General features: G+C 37.9%; 3 protein-coding genes across 3 annotated transcripts in view; all 3 read right to left on the reverse strand.

Annotated features, from left to right (window-relative positions):
* LOC107660888 (protocadherin alpha-C2-like) overlaps positions 1–9,271 on the reverse strand; it is a 43,351-nt gene extending 34,080 nt beyond the window's left edge. Inside the window, exon 1 of the mRNA XM_016450321.1 lies at positions 6,852–9,271. Within this exon, the coding sequence (XP_016305807.1) occupies positions 6,852–9,230 (2,379 nt within the window). The 5' untranslated portion in view covers positions 9,231–9,271. The remainder of the gene's footprint in view (positions 1–6,851) is intronic.
* A 500-nt stretch (positions 9,272–9,771) lies between these two features.
* Positions 9,772–10,979, reverse strand: LOC107660916 (protocadherin gamma-C3-like). The gene has a single exon (XM_016450357.1). The coding sequence runs from the start codon at positions 10,867–10,869 to the stop codon at positions 9,772–9,774; it is 1,098 nt and encodes a 365-aa protein (XP_016305843.1). The 5' UTR covers positions 10,870–10,979.
* LOC107660917 (protocadherin-10-like) lies at positions 10,903–12,736 on the reverse strand. Its single transcript, XM_016450358.1, has 2 exons — positions 11,892–12,736; positions 10,903–10,977 (listed from the first exon to the last, which is right to left on the reverse strand). The coding sequence occupies exons 1-2, from the start codon at positions 12,576–12,578 to the stop codon at positions 10,903–10,905; spliced, it is 762 nt and encodes a 253-aa protein (XP_016305844.1). The 5' UTR covers positions 12,579–12,736.
* Between the last annotated feature and the right edge of the window lie 240 nt (positions 12,737–12,976).

The raw sequence follows: 12,976 nt of genomic DNA on the forward strand, positions 1-12,976 counted from the left end.
ATAGATAGATAGATAGATAGATAGATAGATAGATAGATAGATAGATAGATCTCATTATCGCTCTGTATCAGAGTCTCACCAGAGTTACTGTTAGATATTAATTTCCAGCTCTACTCACTCATTATAAAGGACTCTGAAATATTAACGCTGGGTCATTACAGTGCAGTTATTGCCCCTTTAATAAGACATTCATTAGACTGCAATAATAGCTGTTATGTAGAACAGAGCTTTGCAGGCCCAGCTTTTAGATTGTCACACAGTTGTTAGAGGTGAGTGAGTAGAAACGTTTATGAGAGTGACTTCTCTATAATTCATGTGTTGAATTGTCCTCACGTGTCTTTATAAAATGAGGGTCATTATGGGAGTGTGTGAGTCAGTTTTGTCTGTCTAAAAAATGTGTGTGAGTCAGTTTTGTGACTTCTGTTTGACTGGGGCTTCCCTCTTCATTGTCACACTGCTCAGGGCCATGAGTGATGACCTCACTGCACTCATCATTCACAGTAAAAGATGACATCAACAGAAGACCACCATGCTCTATTCAACTATTTATTTATTTATTTTTACTACTATGTGTATCTAATTGGATATTTCCATAGACGTTATAGAAACAAACACGTGTAAAAAACAAAACAAAAAAAATTTATTTAAATAACTTACACAATTAGATATATTTTCTCCACATTTAAATCAAATTCTACGTTTTTATTGTACAATTTACTGTAAACCTCTTTGGATATTTGTATTGATTAAAGCTTTGCAATGGTATAATCTACATGAAAATATCAAGCCATATATGTTTGTTATAGAAATATATTCATGTAACATTTGACTTGTTCTTAATGTTAAATAAATGTTTTATTAAAAATAAAAATAAATTAATATAATTAATTAAAAATGTATTTTATATAAATATAGAATTCTGTAAAAAATATCTAATGAAATTCTACATTTGTATTGTACAAGTGAATGTAAACAACTTTGGATATTTGTATAGATTCAAACTTTGCTATATTATAAGCTACACATAAAAATATCAATATCACGTTTAATAAAGTTCAGCTTTTTCCTCTCCTAACATTTATTTTTTTTGTCTATCATCCTTTACTATTTTATTTCTAGGAGACCTGAATATTAATTAGATATAGGCTGAAAGACCAAGAAGAAGAAAATACTCTGGGTGTGTCAGCATGAACTGGACGTTGCCAAACAGAGGATGGGTAAAGTCAGACCTCTATGGGTACAAAGAAGAACTGCAGGTCTGCATAACTCATATCAGAATGCATGTCATCATGAGGCAAAGCAGCAATGGGATGGAATAAAAAAATCCCTTTTTGCAAATTTCACCTCTAAACATTGTTATGCTCTTATCCTCAATACTGCCAGACATTTCCATGTTTCTCCTGCAGTGTGATCTATTTTTAAAACAACCTATTCTCCCTTCATCCTTTCCTTCTCAGCTACCCTTAAATAATGGCTTTACTGTAGAATAAACTGACACATCCTGACCAATCATGAAACTATTCAAATTTAAAGTGAAAATTTAAAGGCAAGTGAGAAGTGAGTGAGAAGGCAAAATATATGTATCTTCTTTCTATCGTTCTACATTGGTAAACATCAAAGTATGCACTAAAAAAATGTGTAGAAACAATTTACATTCAGAAATTGTTAGCAAATTTGACAGTAACAAAGAAACACCAAGAAACTAAACATTACATTAAGTAGAAAATACTGAAATTGTATCTTATTGTAAAATATACTCAAATAATCTTTTATTTACAACTTCAAAAAAGAATTTATTTTAAAGAACTGTAATTAAATTGAATCATTGTCAGAACAATTTTTTACATTATTTCTCTAATAATTAAAACTCCCAAGACAGGCATTACTAATCATAGCCTAGATTTTCAAAAAAGCATTCAAACTTCTAGCTCATCTTCAAAAGGACATTTTAGGAACAGCAGAATAAATAAAACATTCAGAATTCTCTGTTCTATTCTCTGCAGGCATAGCTAAACACACCCAAAACGCTCTCTGCTTCTGTAAACCAACGTGATCCCTGGATCTGTGATCCCAAAGCACGTGTAATTTCTCCTCCATTACATTTCTCCGTCAGAGAACAGTCCATGATTTTACTAAACACAAAACAAGTCATCCTCCGGGACCCTGATAAACCCTGCTGCCTCAGCACTGGCTGCCCTTCAGAAGCCTGATTCTAAAAAAAGACGCCTGTGGAGGTGAAACAAAGCTATCAGGCAATGCAGACAAGCCTCAGTAGTCCTCTGCACAGACAGAGCTGCAAAGCCACTACCGAGAACCCCATAAATGCTGTGTATGTGTGTGAAAGCCAGAATAAATCAAGCAGCCAGGTTTTCCATTATTTTTCTCTTTTCTTTTTGCTGCTTACCCTACAAGGACAGTTCTAGAGTCAGTGGACATTCAGGGCTTAGGACAGATAAATAACGGTATATATACATTTCAGAATGAATGCTGAAACATTATAATAGCATAGTGTAAGTGTTTTCAAGCGAAAAGGCACCAGAAGCAGCACTTTTAATCTTGTATTAATCTCTGTATTCATGTATTTAAAAAACCTAAAATAATAATAATAATAATAAATAAATTACTAGTAAATTTCAAAAATAATTACAAAAACTGAAGAAAAAAAAACACATTGATTTAAACATAAGATTTTTAAGTAAAAATACTAAAATAGTAATTTATTGCAAGATGGACTCTTTTTATTTACAGTTTTGAAAAACAATTATTTTCACCCTTTAATAGTTTTGTACATTAACAGCACAGTACACATAACAGTTGGGTTGCTGCAAGATTATTGTTTTATTTAGAAGGTTGTTAAATGAGTGCATCAGGGGGAAAAAAATAGCTGCTTAGTTTGCCAACCTATTGTTACGTCCTCCCCTTTTGGTCTAGGGGTAAATGGGAACGACGAACAATAAATAGTGGAGAGACTTTGAGGATCTCCAGCTCTCCAGGCCCAGAAATCACAACCAACCACAGATTTGAGTTTGAAAACGGCTTGGGTGCCTTTTAATTTTAACTCAATCAAGGGATTCAAAAAAAGGATAACATTAATAAAAAAGTAACAGTAAATACAAACAAAGAAACATTACCTCGGGAGGAGGGCCCGAACAAAAGAAAATCAAAAAAAAAACAATACCTCTACCTAAAAGGGGAAAATATTAAATGACCTATACATTAAAGAAAATAAACAAAACAACATATAACTTCCCTCACTCCCTAACTAACCATTAAACAGGAGAAAAAGTATGGGTATCCTCCACCCTACCTTACCCACAAGCTTAACTGATTATTAAGCAAATCATCAACTCAGGAACCATTGTGACAACCCAACAAAGAACACAACAAGCGCGATAAGCGCTCATGGGCTTGGAGAGCGGAACAACCTCAAATGCCGCGATGTCTCTCTCCTTCCTCCACGCTCTCTCTGCTATTTTGAACTAGAAGCCAGCAAACACGCACCAATCAGGTTGTGGACAGAGCATTCAGGTGGATGAGCGCAGCTGATCATCACTAGCCCATCAAGCACAGACACACAGGTAGAGAGAGAAAGGGAGAGAAAGAGAGCAAAAATACAAACACCAACAACATTCTTTGTATCAATAATAGAGACAAAAATTAATAAGTCATTAGACATAACACTTTGCAAAGTTCATTACATTGAGGAAAAAAAAAAAAAGCCAACACCATCATTCTGGGCTTTCACTAAAAACAATCAGGGTTTACATCCTGAAAGCACCACTGGCACCACCCATGTTTCATCATCTTTTCCTGCTCCTCGTCTCTCCCTCTCTTTCTTCCTCTCTGTCTCTCAATGAGCCTATGATAAATTCTGTCATGTTTAATCAGTGGCTAAACTCCCAGCGGCTGCTGTTTCTCCACTCACACTCCTGAGAGTGAATTAATTCAGCAAATCAGGTTTTTTATTGTCTTCCCGACACCCTCATTTGTTTGCCTGATGCCACCTGCTTCCCCTTTTATTCCCTCTTTTTCAACATGCTCTAAATATACCATCTCTCTTCCGTTAATTTACCATACCAGCTCACCACACCCTTTCTGCTCATACTGACTCCGCATGCTCTTTCCTGTTTTCTCTCCCCTCTTGCTTTCTCTGTCTCTCTCTCACTCTGTGTGTGGGTGTGGCAAAATGCAGCATTGGCTGGTTTTAAAGAAACAGAGCCCGGTTGCTATGACAACCTGAAGATGAAGGGATAAGAAAAGACACAAAGTGCCAAGATCGCAATGTAAACATTATGGCGCGTGTTTGGACAGGAAGTGAGGGAGACAGAGGAGTAAAAGGAACAAAAAAGACACGTTACTTGATTAACTACTGGTCAATGATTGTGCCAATAAATCATGTGCTTTAGCTCATAACTGTAGGACATAACTACCAATGGGTAATGATGGAGCAAAAAATATTCTATATTTTATGGTTTATTTTGCTCTAAACTCACTTCAGGGAGTCAGGGGGACCATAACCCTAACCAAACAGCTATTATTGCCCATTTTATTCTAAATGTTTAAGGCTAAAAACAATAAATATTCTGTGCTAAGATAATCATGCAATAAAGATTCTTTTTAAAATGATGCTGCAAACGAATTGTTAAATCAGAGTTACAAATGGATTGATTTGAACTGATTGATGGACAAAGAGTTGAAATGTACCATTTGCCAAAACTAACATTTGATTTACAGCTGCAATTCTACATTCTTTACTTTAACGTTCTCATTCTTGCAAGTCATGATACAAGGACGAATTGGAAGGAAAATGTTCTAATGACATGGTCTTGAAAAATTTTTTTATTATTATTTCACTGCAAAATAATATATTGTGAATAATAAATCTATCCTGCAGCACAACTGATGTTGAATTGAGTTTCTCTTCATACGAGTGGACCTCTTTGCATTAAGGCACATTACTAAAATGTAAAGCAATTAGTTGAACTGTATCTTAGTAATGTGCTTATGAAATCAATTTAATGCTCTGTACAAGCCAGAGTCAGTGCAGGACTGTAATGAAACCTTTGCTGTTGACACTCTTATTCATACTGCTGGTCAACAAATATCAAATGAACAACCTCTGCTCATATAAGCAAACTATCACAAACACACACATATACCACTCACTCTATAAAGAGCATGACTGTGTCTGCGGTTGTTGTCACAGTGACTCTTGTCCTCAGCAGAACTGGAGCACAGGGTGGGGCTTCGGTGTGATTGACAGTGATGATGTCAGAACTATGAGCTCAGACTGCAAACCATGGGCTCCTGCAGCGCAGAACGGAAAATTACCGGCCCCTCCCCCATTACATGTCCCATCTCTCTCCCTCTCTTTGGATTTTTCCCTCTACCTTTTATCCCATCTCTCCTTCCTCAACACCCCCACTCTCCTCCCTTTCTCTATCCCTCTTTTTCTCTCTCCCATCCCCCTCTCGTTCTCCCACACAGGCAACATGCATCTGCTTTGAAGGAAAATCTCAGCCGGTGCAGAGACAATAATAGAGCTGAATTCTGTTTTGTGTGGTTCTGCTTAAAACGCAGCAAAGCACAAACCTGCAGGTGTACTGTAAAACAGCAGAACAGATAACATTAAGATATCTACTGTATATATTACAGTAATATATACAGTAAAATTAAAATTAATATATATATATATATATATATATACACACACACATACATATACACATACATACTTCTTTTTTTAACCACAGTATGACCAGAGGTAGAACACTAATATGTTGCTTAGAAACCATCTAAATCATCCTCATGCATATAACTGATGCAATCCACTAAAGTGTACAGCAGAGACAAACACAACCGGCTTGATCTAAAAGCATAGGGATGATAGAGAGAGAAAGCATCCAACTGGCCAATAACAATATCAAACCATGCAAAAAAATGAAATACAGGTTTAATTTGCGAATGAGACAGCACTATATATAGGGATATAAGACAGCCCTTCTCCAAATTACAAGCTGTAGAAATGATCTGTATTGCTCCCACCCTGCTGAGAGGCCTCAGCTGCAAGGAGAGACAATGTGTGGATAGACTGCAGTTAAAATTCTAATCTACTGAACCCTGTTTACGAAGTGAATTTAAATGAAAATTCAATTGGGAAATAGCTTCTAAAATCATTGAAAGGCACACAAAGAGGTTGAAAAGGAGCACCACCAGTAACGAGTACTGCCTGCAGAAAATTAAAAAAAGCTAAAAAATAGGGAAAAGGCATGTGTTCAGTAAGATAGAAATTTAAGCCCAGTAGTAGCATCCTTTTTTGCCGTTTATGTGCCAGAGATCATCCAAGGGGAGCACAGAAGCCGGGCATGGACTCCTTAACAAACATGACCCAGGCAGCGACAAATCCGCTCCACGTGACAGCGGTCTGACTCATGTTCAGACCTAGAAACAAACGTAGTAATCTCTGCATAATACAAGTGTCCAGAACTGCGGGAAAAAGCAATAAAGAAAAAAATAACAATAAAATAACAGCTGCAAATATGAGGAAAAACCCTTGAAACTGATCTGTATAGTTTGGCCAAACATAAAATTTGGTATTCCATATAGGCACCATAAAAAAATTACTGCTCAATTCAGCACACTGCTGCTGGACAGATTCAAACTATGCTTATCAGTGTGTTTCAGCACCATGGAGAGCTCTCAGTCTCAGGCAATCTAAAAAAGGCCCATGAATCAGCAGAGGTGTCAGGAACTCAATACAAGACTTGGAACTATGTAAAAGCACACATAGGAACTTCAGGCTAAAAATGATATTTTAACTGGACAAATAGAGGCCCCCTAGAAAGGCTTACCTTTTCTTTATAAGGAAGTGTTTGTGTTCTGGTAAAAGTGTCTCCTCCATTAATACTGATCAGTTCTGCATCTGCAGGCGGAAATGGCGCAGGGAAAACCACTACGTCACTCTTCAGTGTGTCGGAGCTAAAACACACGTCATACTGCTGAGTAGATTTGGAGTAAGACCAGCTCCCGTCAGGGTGTGTGGTGATCATCGGGGCGCTGTACCTGCCCAAACTCCTGTCTGTCCTGTGGCATTTTACAGCTAGCAAACTGATGAGACTCAGTAAAAAGATGACGGACACGCACACAATGGCGATCAGCAAATACAGATTTAAATCCGAGAAACTCTCCTCCTTTATCGGCGCGTGTCTGAATGGAGTCTTGACGTCACCTGCGCTTTCAACAACCACAACATCAATAGACACAGTCGCTGACAGTGAGGGCTCTCCGTTATCACAAACCAAAATGACCAGCGGGTGAGTTTTCAGGTCATTGTCACTCATTCTCCTCTTAGTCCTGATCTCCCCGCTGCTGGTTCCGATTCGGAACAGATTGTTTCCTTTGGGTTCAGAGATGTGGTAAGACAGCAGCGCATTGTAACCAGAATCTGCATCTACAGCCCTGATCTTGGCCACAAAGTAGCCCGCATCAGCAGAATAGGGAATGTTCTCTGTGTTAACGGAACCGAGCTCGGAATAGGGCGCGAGAATCCCGGGACTGTTGTCATTCTCATCCAGGATAAAAACATTGACAGTCACGTTACTGCTGAGCGGAGGAACACCAGAGTCTGTGGCCTGAATTTTATACTCAAACGTTTTTGTCTCCTCATAGTCAAATGACTGTAAACTGTGTATATCCCCACTATCAGGGTTTATACTAACAGCAGAATATGAATTTCCAGATTTATGAAGTGGTTCCAATAATCCATAAGTAATTTTGGAATTTTCATCTAAATCTGGATCAACAGCTGAAATAGTGTAAATGATTTGGCCTTTAGGGCCATTTTCTTTTACAAAGATATTTATGACAGGATTTGGGAAACGTGGAGGATTGTCATTAACATCAGATACATATACTGTAAAAACACGAGTGGCAGAAAGAGGCGGAGTCCCTTCATCTGACGCCATGATTGTGACATTATATCGATCAACATGCTCTCTATTCAACGGCCCATCCACTACAAGAGAATAATAGTTTTTATACGACGACTGTAATTTAAAAGGAACATCACCTACCACGTACCCATGCGTATTCCCATTCTTTCCCGAGTCTTTGTCCGATATCGTTATCAAAGCAACCGTTGTTTCTTTTTTAGCATCCTCCCTTACTATGTTCACTTGTGACATTAATGATATTTCTGGCTCATTGTCGTTTATATCTAAAACCTCTACTAATATTTTACAGTGCGCGGATCGCGGACTCGACCCTTTGTCTTTAGCCTGAGCATGAATCTCGTATGCATTGTGTTGCTCAAAATCCACACTGCCCTGCACTGAAATCTCGCCGGTGGAAGAGTCCATTTTAAAAAGGCTGTTTGCTTTGTCATCGCTGTCTTGGGGCACTAAAGAATAAATAATTTCACTATTCACACCCTCATCTAAATCACTGGCATTTAGATGTATGACTAATGTTCCCACTGGTGCATTTTCAACAAGTCGCACTTTGTAAAGAGCTTTACCAAACACGGGTGCGTTATCATTCACATCTTGCACATTTATGACTATCTGCATTGTACCTGATTTGGGAGGTTTTCCTCCGTCTACAGCAGTCAGTGTGAGCTGGATCACAAACTGTTTTTCTCGATCTAGAGCTTTCTGCAGTACTAACTCAGACGAGACACTCTGCTCTCCTCCGCTTTGTACATCCAGAGAAAAGTGCTCGTTTGGACTCAGCTTGTAGTTTTTAACCGAGTTCGCGCCAACATCAGGGTCCGACGCTCTAGGCAACTGAAATCGGTCTCCAACAAAGGACAATTCTGAAATATTAAATTGCTTAGAATTCATACGAAACGACGGAGCATTGTCATTAATGTCTAAAATGTTTATCTCAATGCGAAACAGGTTTAACGGATTATCAACAATGGCTTCTAAATTCACTGAACATCGCGGTGAGGCTGGACAAAATTCCTCCCTGTCGATCCTTTCGCTGACAAACAGAACACCGGTTTTCAAATTAACCTCAAAATATGTCCTTCCCAAAACTGCGGGGATATGAAATCCGCGTGATTCCAGTTCTTGAACATTCAAATTAAGATCCTTTGCGATATTTCCAACAAACGTCCCCGTGTTCACCTCCTCTGAAATGGAATATGCGATCTGGGCTGAAGCTATTGACAGCAAGCGCAGCAAAACCAGACAAAAAACGGTCCCACCAAGAAGAATTATACGAGCCATTGCGCATCTATTTAGTAAATATTAATAAAAGATGTTCCATTCTTTGGTTAAATTATCCTATATGCCAACTCGTTTCAATGCTTACAGCCATAAAAACGAAACAGAACAAAGCGCATGAGCGCGCGCTCAACGCAGATTGAGGATGAGCCAATGTGGGCGCGCACAAAAGTTGCAAAACACTTCAATACTGACACCAAGTGGCTTCGAAAAGAAAACTGTAATATGACAATATCAGTTAAAACATTACTTTTCTCATTATCTGTACATTTTAGAAATATGACAAAAACATTTGTTTTAAGATATTTTTTTTATTTTACGCATTTGACAATTGTGTTAAAAAATGCTTTATATGTTATATCTTACCTTTTCTTTATTAGGAAGTGTTTGTGTTCTGGTAAAAGTGTCTCCTCCATTAATACTGATCAGTTCTGCATCTGCAGGCGGAAATGGCACAGGGAAAACCACTACATCACTCTTCAGTGTGTCGGAGCTAAAACACACGTCATACTGCTGAGTAGATTTGGAGTAAGACCAGCTCCCGTCAGGGTGAGTGGTGATCATCGGGGCGTGGGATGTTGTCATTGACATCCTCGACCTCGACCAGTACTTTACAGTGTGCTCCTCTCGGGTTATTACTTTTATCTTTTGCTTGTACTCGAAGTTCAATTGCATTCTTCTGCTCATAATCTACATACATTTTTACAGTAATTTCACCTGTTTCTGGATTTATCAAAAATGCATCTACATATTTATCATTGTTGTGGTTGACAATTGCATACATTATCTCACCGTTTACGCCGTCATCTAAATCAACAGCTTGAACCGTTATCACATGAGCACCAGGCGCTGCATTCTCAGTAATTTTAGCTTTGTACAAAGACTTACTGAAAACAGGAATATTATCGTTAATATCAACAACGTTAACTATAATTTCTGTTGTACCAGATTTTGGAGGTTTTCCTCCGTCTACAGCGGTCAGTGTAAGATGAATTACAGCTTGTTTTTCTCGATCTAAAGCTTTCTGCAATACTAATTCAGCAGACACACTCTGATCTCTTCCGCTCTGTACATCCAGAGAGAAGTGTTCGTTCGGACTCAGCTTGTAGCTCTTTAAGGAGTTACTGCCCACATCTGCGTCAAACGCGCTTTGCAATGGAAATCTCTCCCCTGAAATAGTTGATTCGGTAATATTCAGATGTGTGACTGATGTCCGAAATACGGGTGCATTATCATTAATGTCAACAACATTTATTTCAAATCGGTAAATATTCAATGGTGAGCTAATCATGGTTTCTAAAGGCAGAGAACATTTAATATTCTGCTCGCAAATCTCTTCTCGATCAACTCTCTCTCTGACATGGAGAATTCCAGTTTTAGTATTAACGTCGAAATACCTCTTGTTCGGTCCCGGAACAATATGAAACCCTCGAACCTCAAGGTCCTGAATATTCAGATTAAAATCCTTCACCAAATTCCCAACTGTAGTGCCTGTGTTAGCTTCCTCCGACACTGAATACACCAGCTGTCCGCCCGCTATATTCCAAAGCCAACACAGAAAGTACACAGAAATCCAAACCCGAAATCTTGATTGTCCTTTGGATGCCATTGCCTCTGTATCTTCTGAATTTGACAAAATCATAAAATCCTGACATCATAGTATCTGAGGAAATGTTCAAACGAAATCACGCACTACAGCAGCTTCCAGACACAATGGTGAATTCTGAACAAAGCCTCTCTGCTCCGGAAGCTGCAAAATGAGGCGGACCTTAGTGGAGTCAGGAAAATTCTCGTATAAAATTAAAGACTAGTGACATCGTGCGGACATCTTCAAACTGCACCGTTTCTAAATAAAATATTTTGATATGTTTAAGCCTTCGGTTATAGGACCATAAAATTAAAATACATTTGATAATGCCTAAAATGGAGGAAGTATCGTTGAGTGTCCAGATTATACTGGCTATAATCAGAACAGTGACATTGAACTCACACACTTAACAAGCCAATTTAATAACTGGGGGGAAAAAAGTACAAGACAGGTTTAGAGGACCTGAAACGGACTTATATTACTTATGTTAGGGCAGGGTTTGTTAAAGTTTTTTTTTTTTTTTTTTGGTCAGCCAAACCCCTTTGTATGGAAGCCCGTTCCCGCCACTTTGAGAAAAAATATATAATTCTTTAAGTCATAATAATAAGATACTTTCTCATAATTATGACTAACTTTCTCATTATATTGAGAAACTTTCTCATAATAACGACTTACTATGTCATAGTAATGAGAAACCTTCTCATAATTATGAGTTAATATATTGTAATATTCAGGCTTCCATACCTTTGGCTTAAATTATTTACTTAAAGTACCCCCTGTGATTTTAAGTAAATATTTAAATAATCTAATGGCACTTTTTTTTTTTTTTTTTTTTTTTATTAAAAACATTTATTTTTTAACCGTTTGAAAGTTTTTATCAGAATTCGTTTACATAGGCATTGTTATTACAGATATAAAATGGCCGGACAATTTCATCACGATTATACTGTTTCCAAAATGATCAGAGCTATCAATATTATTACTGTATTGTTAAAATGTCCTGGAAATGTTCAAGTACTCATACACACACACACACACACACACACACACACAAACACACACACAAACACACACACACAAATTAATTTGAATATAGCGGTCAGTGTGAATTGGATAACAGGCTCTTTCTCTCGATCTAATGCTTTCTGTAGCACCAATTCAGCCGACAAACTCCGCTCTCCTACGCTCTGAACATCCAGAGAAAAATGCTCATTCGGACTCAGTTTGTAGTTCTTTACCGAATGAACTCCAACATCAGCATCAAATGCTCTGTTTAACGGAAACCTCTCCCCTGGAAAAGCTGATTCACTGACATTCAAATTTGTTATTGATGTCCGAAATACTGGTGCATTGTCATTAATATCAACAACATTTATTTCAAATCGGTAAATATTCAATGGTGAGCTAATCATGGCTTCTAAAGGCAGAGAACATTTAATATTCTGCTCGCAAATCTCTTCTCGATCAACTCTCTCTCTGACATGGAGAATTCCAGTTTCAGTATTAACATCGAAATACCTCTTGTTCGGTCCCGGAACAATATGAAACCCTCGAACCTCAAGGTCCTGAATATTCAGATTAAAATCCTTCACCAAATTCCCAACTGTAGTGCCTGTGTTAGCTTCCTCCGACACTGAATACACCAGCTGTCCGCCCGCTATATTCCAAAGCCAACACAGAAAGTACACAGAAATCCAACCCCGAAATCTTGATTGTCCTTTGGATGCCATTGTCTCTAAATCTTCTGAATTTGACAAAATCATAAAATCCCGACAGCATAGTATCTGAGGAAATGTTCAAACGAAATCACGCACTACAGCAGCTTCCAGACACAATGGTGAATTCTGAACAAAGCATCTCTGCTCCGGAAGCTACAAAATGAGGCGGAGCTTAGTGGAGTCAGGAAAATTCTCGTGTAAAATGAAAGAATAGTGACATCGTGCGGACATCTGCAAACTCCACTGTTTCTAGTTGAAATATTTTGATAGGATTAATTTTTCAGTTTTAGGAGCATAAAATTAAAATATATTTGATAAAGCCGAGAATGAAGGAAATGTCCACATTATACGGACTATCTAATCATAATATAAACAATAACAATAATCACACACTTAACAAGCCAATTTAATAACTGAAAAAAATGGGGGGGGGGGGGGGGGAA

Source organism: Sinocyclocheilus anshuiensis, unplaced genomic scaffold (assembly GCF_001515605.1).
Source record: "Sinocyclocheilus anshuiensis isolate Anshui unplaced genomic scaffold, SAMN03320099.WGS_v1.1 scaffold1647, whole genome shotgun sequence".
Lineage (NCBI taxonomy): Eukaryota > Metazoa > Chordata > Actinopteri > Cypriniformes > Cyprinidae > Sinocyclocheilus > Sinocyclocheilus anshuiensis.

Coding starts and splice junctions, on each gene's coding strand:
- LOC107660917 (XM_016450358.1), bottom strand. CDS start 12,578: ATGATTTTGTCAAATTCAGAAGATTTAGAGACAATGGCATCCAAAGGA. Junction 10,978..11,891: donor CTATATTCAAATTAATTTGT/GTGTGTGTGTTT, acceptor CTCATTTTGCAG/CTTCCGGAGCAGAGAGGCTT.
- LOC107660916 (XM_016450357.1), bottom strand. CDS start 10,869: ATGATTTTGTCAAATTCAGAAGATACAGAGGCAATGGCATCCAAAGGA.